Source organism: Calypte anna, chromosome W (assembly GCF_003957555.1).
Source record: "Calypte anna isolate BGI_N300 chromosome W, bCalAnn1_v1.p, whole genome shotgun sequence".
Lineage (NCBI taxonomy): Eukaryota > Metazoa > Chordata > Aves > Apodiformes > Trochilidae > Calypte > Calypte anna.
In genome coordinates, this window is record NC_044276.1 from 127,544 (window position 1) to 140,655 (window position 13,112).

Here is a 13,112-nt window from a genome sequence, read left to right on the forward strand (position 1 = left end):
TCCAGTCCAACCGTCTGCCAAAGCAGGATCACCCAGGGCAGGCCACACAGGAACACACCCAGGAATGTGTTGTAAATCTCTAGAAAAGGAGACTCCACAACCTCTCTGTGCAGCCTGTTCGAGTATTCCCACAGCATCACAGACAAGAAGTTTTGCCTCATGTTGAGGTGGAATTTCCTATGTTGCAGCTCAAACCCACTGTTCCACTGAAAAGAGATTGGCCCCTTCCTTTTGAAACCCACCCCTCAGATATTGATAAACATTCATAACATCCCCTCCTCAGCCTTGATTTTTCAAAGCTAAGAAGCTCCAACTCTCACAGTTATTCTTCATATGAGAGATGTTCAAGACTTGGATTGGATGTTAGGAAAAAGTTCTTTACATAGAGGGCAGTGGATAAAAGAGAAGAGGATGCCCAGGGAGATAGTTGTAGCCTCATCCCTGGAGATATTCAAGTTGAGGCCTGAGGAGGTCTGAAAAACCTTATCTCATAGTGACTGGCCCTGCTAATTGCAGAGGGGTTGGATTAGAAGGACTTTAGAGGTCCCTTGAAACCCAAATAAGTTTGTGATTCTATGATTCTATGACGATATGAACTTTGACCCCCTCAGTTACCATGGAGAGTGCCCAGATTTATTCCAAGATGGGGTTTGGAGGCCCCAAGCCCATGCCCAGTCTGATGAAGTTGATGATGGGCCAAGGCTCAGTGCTGTGGAGACTGTGAGCAGTAGAGCAGTATCCTGGGAGTGCCTGAAGGGTGTGTTTGGGCATGGTGGGGCTTTTCTTCCCAGTGGGAAACAGCTTGGGCAAGAAAGAATGGCCCAAAGGGCAGCTGGGGATGCCTGGAGTGGAGAGCAAAAGAAAGAAATGTCACTGCAAGGGCCATGCTGGGGAACACCAACATCCCCCAGAAGGAGCCTGGGATCAGCCAAGGCTCTGTGTGCCAAGGCAGAGGCAGGGAGGACACAGAGATGTCAGGAGAGGAAGGGGACAGCAAGGTGGGGCAGGCGGGTGAAGGAGCAGAGCCTGCAGGGCAAGAGGCACAGGGGATGGGACAGCCCAGGACAGACTGTGGTGGAGATGAGAGGGAAAAGCTGTGGAAAAGCTGGAGGCACACTTGGCAGAGCCAAGCTCTCCATGCCTTTGCTGATGGCTCTTGTCTCTGTCCCTGATGGCCATGGGGAGACAAGTGGAGCTTCCAGCAGCACTGGGGCTCAGGGCCTCCTTGTCCATGTGCAGGAGGCTGGGAGGTGCCGTGCCATAGTCCTGCCCTTGCCATTGCCCATCTCCACATGCCAGTGCTGCCAGGAGAGCCCTGAGGGCTGAGGGAGGGACAGGATCTCCCTCCCTTGCCAGGGGCTGGGGATCAGGGCTGGCACCTTTGGGGAATGGGCTCAGGGCTGGGCCCTTTGCAGTCCTGACACACAGCCAGGCTTCCTCAGCACCAGAGCCACCTGCACCTTCCTTTTCCCCACCTGCCATCACTGCCTCCTGCTTCCTGCTCCCCCCACACCCTGCAGGGGACACCGCTTTCTCAGGGCTGTCCCTCAGGGGGACCCAGGCACACGCCAAGAAACTTTGGACTCTGCCTTGGACTTTCTTGTTGAGAAAGAAGCTTCTGCAGCTTCCTCTCCTTGCGTCTTGAGCAAATGTCATGGGCTCAGCATCAACCCCCAGAGGGCTCCTGACAGCTGGGAGCTGGGCTCCTGGGGTGGAGGGAGCTGCTGGCAAGTGGGCAGTGCTGCAGAGAGACAGCTCTGGGCAGGAGCAGCTCCTCTGCAGAGCGCAGCAGGGCTGAGGGCACTGCCAGGGTATCTGGGGGAGATGAGCAAGGCAGAGAGAGCTTCAAGGGGGGGGAAGATGGAGGGGATGAGTCCCAGCTCAGTGGAGGAGAACCTTCCCAGCTTCTGACATGGTGAGTGTCTGGTGCAGGGCAGTGAAGCTGGTGCAGTTCCTGGAGGCATCTCCTAAAGCTGCAGAGCCAGAGCTGCTGGGAGCTGTAAGGGGGGAAGGGGCTGGAGGTGGAAGGGGAATTGTGAAGAGGAGTGAGGGGGTGTGTGCAGGCAGGGGTGCCCAGGGCTGTCCTTCAGAGCAGGGTCCTGCAGCCCAGGGGCTGTGTGCTGGGGCAGGGACTCTGCTGCCTGCCTGCCTGCCTTCCAGGGGCAGCTCTCAGCCTGCCTGGGGAGGTCCCTGGTGCTGGCAGAAGCTGTGGCTGGCAGGAGACAGGGAGCACAGGGCAGGCTCCCAGTGCTCGTGAGAGAGGGATGAATTGCTCAGGGCTGCTCACAGCTCCAGCTGATGTCCAGAAGATTTCTGAGGGGACTTTTCAGGAGTCCCTTCAGGGCAGGGCTTTCCTGCTCCAGTCTGGGCTCTCCTCAGGCACTGCTTCCACTTGTCTCTCCAGGACATGGAAAGCTCCTTCTGCACTCTGCAGAAGGCACACAGACCCCAGTTCTCCTCAGCCCTTGTCTGAGCTGCTCCTGAGCCCCTGCGCAGCCAGAGATGCCCCTGGAAAGGTCCTGCTGCTGCCAGGAGGGGTCTGCAGGGCAGAGGTGAGCACTCAGGGGGTGGGATGGGGCCTCTGAGCACTGACAGGGAGGAGAGATGGGGACAGAGAAAGAGATGCAGGCAGCAGAGATGGGCAGGGATGGAGAGGGAGCTGCTGCCTGGAAGAGGATGGCAGGGGGGATTCCTGCACCTCCCAGCCATCCCCTGCAGAGCTGCTGCCCTCCCTAGAGCTAAACCCTGCTCTCTGTCACACAGCACAGTCCCCCAGCCCTTCAGATCATGGGCACTGAATTCTAAGCATCCTTCCAGCAGCCCCCCCACCAGAGAGGAGAAATGCTGGAGTCTCTGCCTGTGTCTCCCTGTCCCGACTCTCTTGGCAGCAGAACTTTGGCAGGTTCCCCTCTTGCCCCTGCTGCTGCTGCCCTTGTTCTTCCCCTTCTTTTTTCTGGGCTGGGGTGTGAGGATTTGGGTGCAGCTCAGACACTGATGCTGCAGGTCCTGTCCTGCTGCTGTGTCCATGGTAGAAAAGCATCGAAATTATCTGAGATTTGGGTCTGTGGGGACGGCAGGGTGTGGGGCTGGGGGTCAGCCCACCCTCCCATCAGGATACCCCATCTTTAGGGTCTTTGCCTCTTTGTGCAGCTGAGAGCAGGACTGATGGACTCGGCTGTCCTCACTCTGCACTAAGGGACAGTCCCTTTGCCTCTGAGCACCCTGACAGTTTCAGTTGCAGAAAAGAAATACCAGGGGCTTTGGCATTATAATATTCCTTATGTGTTTTCGAGAAACTGGACCAGACCAAACCATGCTGAATCCATTTAGCTCTGCTCTGCAGGGTGGTGGTGCATTGGGCTGACAATGCTGAAAATCTCTCGGATTTTAAGATTGCATTCAATGTCAGATCAACATTTCCTTTTTAATTAATTCCTGTAGGGCAGGACTGACTTCCACTGAGCCCAGAGTGCATACCCTGCTCTGAGTTACACCATCAGCCAGAACCAACTATAGCTCGTGAATGGGACCTGCAAAAATTCTTCCTGTAAGGAGTGAGGTGGTTTGGGGATTTCTGTTAATTTCTAAAGAATTTGCTCAGAAAAATCTGACCTGACTTACTTATCTCTTTTCTTTCTCTGACAGTGCACCATTCCCAGAGGCAGCAGATGTCCAACAGCAGCTCCATCAGGCAGTTCCTCCTCCTGGCATTTGCAGACAGGCGGGAGATGCAGCTCTTGCACTTCTGGCTCTTCCTGGGCATCTACCTGGCTGCCCTCCTGGGCAACAGCCTCCTCATCACCACCATCGCCTGTGACCACCACCTCCACACCCCCATGTACTTCTTCCTCCTCAACCTCTCCCTCCTCGACCTGGGATCCATCTCCACCTCTCTGCCCAAAGCCATGGCCAATACCCTCTGGGACAACAAATGGGGAAGTGGTCACATCTCCTACAACGGATGTGCTGCACCGCTCTTCTTTGACTTCCTCCTTTCAGCAGAGTTTTTTCTCCTGACCATCATGTCCTACGACTGCTACGTGACCATCTGCAAACCCCTGCACTACGGGACCCTCCTGGGCAGCAGAGCTTGTGTCCACATGGCAGCAGCTGCCTGGGCCACTGGGTTTCTCACTGCTCTGCTGCACACAGCCAATACATTTTCCCTGCCCCTCTGCCAGGGCAATGCCCTGGACCAGTTCTTCTGTGAAGTCCCCCAGATCCTCAAGCTCTCCTGCTCACACTCCCACCTCAGGAAACTTGGGCTTTTTATAGTCAGTGTTTGTATTCTTTTTGGTTGTGTTCTTTTTATCGTGGTGTCCTATGTGGAGATCTTCAGGGCTGTGCTGAGGATCCCCTCTGAGCAGGGAAGGCACAAAGCCTTTTCCACGTGCCTCCCTCACCTGGCCGTGGTCTCCCTGTTCATCAGCACTGGCATCTTTGCCTACCTGAAGCCCCCCTCCATCTCCTCCCCATCCCTGGCCCTGGTGGTGTCATTTCTGTACTCAGTGGTTCCTCCAGCAGTGAACCCCCTCATCTACAGCATGAGGAACCAGGAGCTCAAGGGGGCATTTTCAAAACTGAGAACTAGATATTTTTCAATGGCTTAAAAATTTAGTTCTTCGTTTCTAATGTAACTCATTACACACCCATCCAGTCTCCATGGATTTTTTATTTGGTTTGGTTTTAGATATGTGTTTTTTCGTTATTTCTCTTTCCATTATTTGCCTATACATTAAGTCATTATTTGTTCCCTTTCCTATTGTGTATTTTTCCATGTATTCTTTGACCCAGAGATTTTCATTAGGAGAGGTGTTTTTTCGTTGTATTTAAATAGAATAAAGAACCTTCCAGTGATTTGTTTTCTTGAAGACCTTCCTTTGATACCCTTTTCGGGAGCTGCAGGGCCGTGCCTGTGTGTAGAGGTGAAGGGGAAAGAGTCCTGGCACAAGGGCAATGCCCGGGAGCACCAGCGCTTGATCTTTTCCAAGCTGTCCACTTTCCAGCTCCACAGTCCCCTTCTGCACCCTTGGGTAAGGCCTGAGTGCTCTGGCTGCTTGGTCACAGCCCTGCGGTGTGACAGTCCTGTGCCCGCAGGCAGGGACAGGGCACGGGCACTGCTGGGACAGAGCTGGCCTCCAGAACAGCCCTTCCATCATCACAGGGGATCTCCTCAGCTCAGCTCTTCTTCCACACTTGCTCTCAAGAAGCTGCCAAGGAGTCGACTTGATGTAAACACTTTGAAAATACAAAATATGTCTCTCGAATCAGTATTTTTTCTGCTCTTTTTAAAATATACCAAACATTCCCAATTAACAGATTTCTTCCCCAAACTTAACTAGCTTCTGTTTTATATCATGCTTGACAGGCACCTAAAGATAAGACTGCTTATCAGGTCGCCTCCTGGTACATGGCCCAGACAAAGATAATAAATTTAGCAAGGTAACAAGGACTGAAAAATAGTAATAAATAAAAAAGAAGTTCTTGGGATGGCAAAATCTGTGTTATCTTTAGAAAGTCTGTGTGCCAGTAATTTATGAAAAGACAGAACGCCTTCTACTGTATAAAACTCCAAGAGAAAACGGAGAAGCAGCGGGTCTTTTTACCCCCCCCTTCTCTCTCGACACTTCGGCTATGGGACAACAGCAGCGGAAGAAAGGAAAAGCGGAGAACATCAACCCCCCCACTCCAGCCAGAGACCAGGATCGGGGACGGTGATAAACTCTTAATTGCTCCCTCGTTTTCTTTACTTTTCTTAACAACTCTTCTCTCCAAAGTAACAAATCATGTTTACCCTTTATTAACAGTGATATTTTGTTTCCCCTTTCCTAAAATAAATCCTTGTAACTTGCTTAAGTTTCAAAACGCGTTAGTGTGCAATTTCCATGGTTTTCTCTGAGTACTGGCTGCATTTTCCTCATAATCAAAATATTAAAATAATAACTCGGATCACGACACGACTCTGCAGAGATTGTTGCTGTGCTGCTTTCTCTGTGGGCTCCCTGTGATGCCATCATGGTCCCAGGGGGGGTGTTGGGGACTTAGGGCTGGTTCCTTTGTCACTTCTTTGGTGTCCAGAGCCCTCAGGGTTGGTGAATGTTGTGCAATAAAGACAGTCCATGGCACTGGAATCAGGCAGGGCCCCTCTGAGCACTCTCCATGGGCACCCAAGAGCTTGTGTGGGAGGTGGTCAGTGGCAGTGAGCACCATCGGCTGGGTCTACCTCCCAGCTTGACCAGCACAGCCCATGAACAGAGTCAGGTGGATAAGGAAAAATGTGTCCAGCAAATCTAGGGAGGTTTTCCTACCCCTCTGCTCTGACCTAGTGAGACCACACCTGGAATACTGGATCCAGTTATTCAAGAGAGACAGGGATGTACTGGAGACAGCCCCGGGGAGAGGACGGATTATTAAGGGACCTGAACATTTCTCATATGAAGAATGAGAGCTGTTTAGCTTTGTGAAAAGAAGGCTGAGGAGGGAATCTCATGAATGTCTATAAGTATCTGAGGGGTGGGTGTCAAAAGGAAGGGGACAATCTCTTTTCAGTGGAAAAATGGGTTTAAGCTACAACATAGGAAGTTCTACCTACACATGACCAAAAACTTCTTGACTGTGAGGTTGTGGGAGCACTGGAACAGGCTACCCAGAGAGGCTGTGGAGTCTCCTTTTCTGGAGACTTTCAACACATCCCTGGGTGTGTTCCTGTGTGGCCTGCCCTAGGTGATCCTGCTTTGGCAGAGGGGTTGGACTGGATGATCTCTTGAGGTCCCTTCCAACCACTAACATTCTAGGATTCTATGATTCTATGATTCTATGACCTCAGTCCCTGGGACAGTGATGGGGTCCAGCCTGCTGCAGGCAGGTGAAGGAGAAAGAGGGGATTGCTGAAGCAGAGTGGGCAGGGGACAGAAAGGCATGGGGTGCACCTGGCCTTTAGCAAGCCCTTTGCCCTGCTCTACCATTGTCCTGTTGTAGCCAGACTGGTGATGTCTGGATTGAAGAGGTGGGTGATGTGGTGGGTGGGAAGTTCACGAGATGATGAGGGTCACAGTGCCATCAGGGATCCAAAGTCCTCCTGGCAAGCAGTAACAATGCCTCAGTGTCCAGAACTTGTACCACCACGTTCCCCTGTCTTTGTAATCCCCCTGTGGGGTGGGAAAAAAGGCACTTTCACCCCCTTTGTGGATGAAGCCACGCTGGGGATGCCCTTGAGCAACCTCAATCTGGTTCATCCTGCCTTGAGCAGGGCACTCAGACAAGGAGATGCTCAGGGGTCTCTTCCAGCCTGAGGTATTCTGTGATTCAGAATGATCTGGAGGGTCATGGCAATGATCTGTAGGATCATGCAGCAGGAGGAGCACGGAAAGCTCATCCTCGAGCAGCTCCAAGAGACAATAGTGCTGGCTGAGGCTGATGCTGTGGATGGGAGTAAGAAGTGAGTTCCATGGGGACAGGGGCAGGGTTGGCTTCAGTTGGGTGGGTGGTGTCCCTACCCATGCATGCAGGGGGTTGGAACAAGATGATCCTGAACCCTTCCAACCCAAGCCATTCCATGATTCCATGATTCTGTGACATTGTCCCAGACAGTTCCAGGCCTGGGCTCTCAACAGCACCACCAGGACTTTGTGATGGGCTGGGTGCAGTTTCTCAGCTGTTCCCTTTACAGCTGAGACCCAGGCCCGATGAGGAGCCATGACAGCATCGTCATATTCTCGTGCTGTTTCAATCCCATCACCCACAGTTGGTTCCATTTCTCCAGGAACCCATAACATTACTGAGAGTGTAGGGTTAAATGGAGATGGTGCAGCATGCACAAACCTTTGCCTCACAGGCTTAGGGCATGGCATGTGATAAGCATCTACAGTCTCATCATTGGTATAGATCACATCTCGTACAGCCAATTCTTTCAGATACCTGAGAACTTTTCCAAGTATGGGTGCTTTGACCTGTGGGCAGACTATTTCCATTTTATAGGGATATTTCCTGTGTTTATGAAATGTGTATCCTATGTGTATCTCCTAGATGTATGAAAAACCACTGTACCATGTACCACACTGTTGAAGACCGTATAACAACTACTGTTTGTAAGTATCTCTTACCAAGAATGAACCACACAGCAACACTAATCCCAGAAAAAAAGCCACAGATCACATACCCTGAGTACCAAATGCACAGCATGATTTGTTTAATTTCCAACCCTGTGAATTTTCCAGAGAAAATAGTTTGATTCCCTCTCAGCAGAGCCATCTGGGTATCCTCCCACTGAAGTCAAAATACAAACTATTCATGTAAATGAGCTTATATTTCAACTGGTATCCAGCTAATTAGCTTAAGCCCCACGTTGGGTGCCAATAAATCTGTCAGGGTTTAACGCTGGGCTGGCAATTAACCAAATGACAGAAGCTCTGTATTATTGTCCCTCTCCACCCTGAAAAAGAGAGGAGAGAGAATAAGGGAGAGAGACTTATGGGTTGGAAACTAAACTACACAGCTTTAATGACACAGAAATGATAAAAAGGAACATTTTCTAAATATATACAAATATACAGAAAAATGGTACCATGTTCCTCCCCCTACCCCAAAAAATGTCATGTCACCACCAAGGCTTCAGGACAGCCCTGGGAAAGTCCAGGCTGGGCTCCTGGGGTCAGCAGGCCTGGTTTAATCCCAGATCAGTTGTAGTGGTGATGGTGGGGTGATCATTGCTATTTTGGATCCCTCCCTGCAGGTCCTTCAGTTTAAAGCCTTTTTAAAGCAGTTTAAAGAAGGAGCTGCAGGCATGGACAGTGTAGGGTAGCCTGTAGGGCTTTGTCACCTCAGACATGGCAGCTGCCTCCACCACCACGGTCTACCAGCAGTAGTTTTGTCTTGAAGCTCTGGACTTTCTTTGCCTCACTGTCCTCAGGAAGAATACTGTCTCACAAGTGAGGGATGGGATCTGCATTCCCGTTGCCTGGGGTTCAGAGTTTGGCCTCACTGCTTCATTAATAAATAAATAAATAAATGGTTTGGCTTCAGAGCCACCTGTACAGAATCTTTGCCTCCCATCAATCATGGCCTCCAGTGATCTGCTCTAACAAGGCCATGAGGAGGCTCTGGCAGCAATGGTCCTCAGTGGGGCCAATCAATGCTTCAAGGTGCTTTCAGGTTCCATTCGGAGCAGTTTGTTCATTCATCGCTCAGTACCTGAGGATCATGGACTCAGCACCAAACACACCCTGGGGCTCATTGAAATACAGAGAGCACTAAAGGGCCATGGCTCTCCATGGGATATTCTTCACATCTTCCAGACTTGTACAGCTAATTGGAGAGGTTTAAACACTGTAGTTAAGGAGGAACATTTCATACTGTGATTAATGAAGACTGTTTTCTTCTGATAGAAGTTCCCTGAGGGCTGACACTGCGTGGGCAACTTTACTTCTCATCCTCCCAGCTCCAGCATTCCTTTCATGTCCTATCCCTGGTCCTTGCATCAGACTTCTCCTCTCCTCTCTGCAGCTGGAGGTTACAGCTCCACTGCACCACCTCCCACCTGCTCTCCTTAGAGAACTGACTGCACACGGGCACAGCAGTTTTCCTTTGTGCCCGCCAAGAAAAGTCAAACAGAGAAAGTGAAGAAGAATCTGATGAGAAATGGTTTAGAGAGACAGATGGGAAAAGAGAGATGTGATCATCATGACAGAGGTGGCTAAAGAGACAATCAGACTGCTGAAAGACAGGCGAGCTTTGAACAACCTGCTGCACAAAGCAGCACCCAGGGGAGAGGCAACTGAATGAACAAAGAGTAGGAGAGGGGGACAATTGGAGAGGAATGGGAATGGCCTTTGTCTGGACAGTCTGTGTCTGGAAAGGTGACTTTAGAAATGGTCACTGTATCACCACCACCAGGCAGAAGTTTCTGTTGAGGCTCTGCACTTGATTTGCTCCTTGCCCCTTCCTTGGGCAATCTGAGAGGTGTTGTGCATTTTTCCTACAGTTTTTATTGCTCATCGTCATGCCCCACTGCCCCCAGGAAATGTCCTGACCCACAAGTGAGGGATGGGCTCTGATTTCCCATTGCCTGAGATTCACAGTGTGTCCAGACTGACAGATGAATTAAATAAATAAATAAACAAGCAAACAAACAAATAAATATCTGTTTCTTCAGAGCCACCTTTACAGAATCTTTGCCTCCCTGCAATCATGGCCTCCAGTGACCTTCTCTAAAAAGACTTTCGGGAGGCTTTCTAAGTAATGGGACCCAATGGAGCCAACCAATACTTCACAATAATTTGGAGTTTTGTTTTGGCTTTAACTTCTAAAGACGTTTTTTTTTCAGTCTCCTGTCAGTACCTGAGGATCATGGACTCAGTGCCACTGGCACCAGGGGGCCCATTACAGTACTGAGCAGCCATGAGTCACCCTGTGGTGTTTTTTAGTGTTCAAGACTCACACAGCTAATTGGAGAGGTTCCATTTTGGAGGAAGATTACAAAGAGCATCAAGTAAAAGTTTTTGAAACGTTCTTTTTTACTGGTTTTCAGTTTAGAAAGTTATATTCAACTGGTATTGGTGCAGAGTGTCTCTGAAAGAGGCCTGGACAGTGAGGAAAAACCTTTGAGATCCAATGCTTTATGAAGAACATTGATTGCTCCTCACCACCCCAAACACAACATTGCTCTCATTGGCTCCCGGGGAAGGCTCTGGGATAATTTGCCTCCAGCACCTTGTCACCACCACCTTGTCAGTGCCCCCACTTGTACCCTCCATCCAGCAGCTGCTGCTCGTTCAGCTCCCCCTGTCCCCACGCTGCCACTTCATCCCCACCCACCCACCCCGCATGGCACCAGCATCATTGGGGTCTCTGCGGGGAGCCCCGAGCGCTGGCAGCGATTGTCCTGTCACACAATGAGGGGATGGGGGCAGCGGCAGCGAGCCCGTTCCTGCCCTGCCTGCAGGACACCTTCCCTTAGGGGCAGGAGGAGCAATGCATGACAAGTGTCCCTTTCCAAAAGCCCGCAGCAGCCTCTCTTTCCTACAGCAGCTGCTTTCTGCACTGCCATCAAGAATGCCCTGCAGGCTGCACTTTGCATTTCCCCCTAAGAAAGGGAATGGTCGTTCTTGGCATCACCCAGCACGGACAGAATGTCCTCAGTTAGAAAGAAAAAGAAACAACAAAGATACAAAACTTGTAACCTCCCAGGGACTGGGAGGGATTGGGAGGGGATTGGGGGGGACTGGGAGGGACTGGGAGAGACTGGGAGGGATTGGGAGGGGATTGGGGGGGATTGGGAGGGAACGTGGAGGGAACTGGGAGGGGATGGGCAGGGGATTGGTGGGAACTGGGAGGGACTGGGAGAGACTGCGAGGGAACTGGGAGGGAAATGGGAGGGAACTTGGGGGAAATGGGAGGGACTGGGAGAGATTGGGACGGAACTGGGAGGGAACCTGGAGGGATTGGGACGGGACTTGGAGGGAACTGGAACGGACAGGGAGAGCCTGGGAGGGAACTGGGAGGAAACTGGGAGGGGATTGGGAGGGACTGGGAGGCAAATGGGAGTGATTTGGAGCCAACTGGGAGCAACTGGGAGGGATTTGGTGTCAACTGGGAGGGACTGGGAGGCAAATGGGAGGCGATTGGAGTCAACTGGGAGGGACTGCAACCCATTGGAAGTCAACTGGGATGGACTGGGAGGGACTGGTTTATACTGCTGTATAGTGGCCTGTACTGGTTTAACTGGCCTATAGTGTTGTATAGTACTTATACCGGTTTATACTGGTCTATACTGGTCTGTACAGGTCTGTACCGGTTTACACTGGTCTGTACCGGTCTATACTGGTCTATAGTGGTCTGTATTGGTTGGTACTGGTCTATACTGGTCTATACTGGTTTATATGGTTATACTGGTCTATACTGGATTATACTGCTCTGTACTGGTTTACTGGTTAACAGTGGTCTATACTGGTTTGTACTGCTCTATACTGCTGTCTTCTGGTTATACTGGTCGATAGAGGTCTATACTGGTTTATACTGGTAATAATGGTTATACTGGTTTATACTGGCCTATACTGGTCTATACTGGTTTGTAACTCATATTTGTTTATACTGGATATACTGCTCTATAGTGGTCTGTACTGGTCTATATTGGTTGTATTGGTTATACTGGTATATACTGGTTATACTGGTCTATAAAGGTTTATACTGGTCTATACTAGTCTGTACTGCTCTACACTGGTTATACTCGTTAAACTGGTCTATACTGGTTTACTGGTTTATAGTGGTCTATACTGGTTTGTACTGGTCTATACTGCTCTATACTGGTTATACTGGTCGATAGAGGTCTATACTGGTTTATACTGGTAATAATGGTTTTACTGGTTTATACTGGCCTATACTAGTCTATACTGGTTTATACTGGTAATAATGGTTATACTGGTTTATACTGGCCTATACTAGTCTATACTGGTTTGTACTGCTTATATACATTTCTACTGTTTATACTGGTTTATACTGGTTAAACTGGTCTATACTGGTTTATACTGGTCTATACTAGTCTGTACTGCTCTATACTGGTTATACTGGTTTATACAGGTTTATACTGGTCTATAATGGTTTATACTGGTTTATACTGGTCTGTAATGGTCTGTAATAGTCTATACTGCTCTATACTAGTTATACTGGTTTATACTGGTCTGTAATGGTCTACACTGGTTTGTTCTGGTCTGTACTGGTCTATACTGGTTATACTGGTTTATACTAGTCTATACTGGTCTCTACAGGTCTATACTGGTCTATACTGGTTATACTGGTTTATACAGGTTTATAATAGTCTATACTGGTTATACTGCTTTATACTGGTATAAGCTGGTTTACACTGGTCTATAAAGGTCTGTAATGGTTTATACTGGTAATACTGATTTATGCTGGTCTATACTGGTTTATACTGGTTATACTGGTCTATACTGGATTATACTGGTTTATACAGGTTTTTACTGGTCTATACTGTTTATACTGGTCTTTACTGGTCCATACTGGTCTGTACTGATCTATACTGGTCGATACAGGTGTATACTGGTTTATAGTGGTTATACTGGTTATACTTGTTTATACTGGTTTATACTAGCTAATAC

At 49.5% G+C, this 13,112-nt stretch overlaps 1 protein-coding gene and 1 long non-coding RNA gene across 2 annotated transcripts; both read left to right on the forward strand.

The window, feature by feature from the left end:
* Positions 1 to 3,656: 3,656 nt before the first annotated feature.
* On the forward strand, positions 3,657 to 4,559 carry LOC115600141 (olfactory receptor 14J1-like; the record flags this gene model as incomplete). Its single annotated transcript, XM_030468370.1, has 1 exon — positions 3,657 to 4,559. A coding segment is annotated over exon 1 (891 nt), but the record flags the coding sequence as incomplete, so codon positions are not given.
* An 8,004-nt stretch (positions 4,560 to 12,563) lies between these two features.
* On the forward strand, positions 12,564 to 13,068 carry LOC115600147. Its single transcript, XR_003988825.1, has 2 exons — positions 12,564 to 12,603; positions 12,870 to 13,068. It is a non-coding gene; the product is annotated as an uncharacterized LOC115600147 (long non-coding RNA).
* The last annotated feature ends 44 nt before the right edge of the window (positions 13,069 to 13,112 follow it).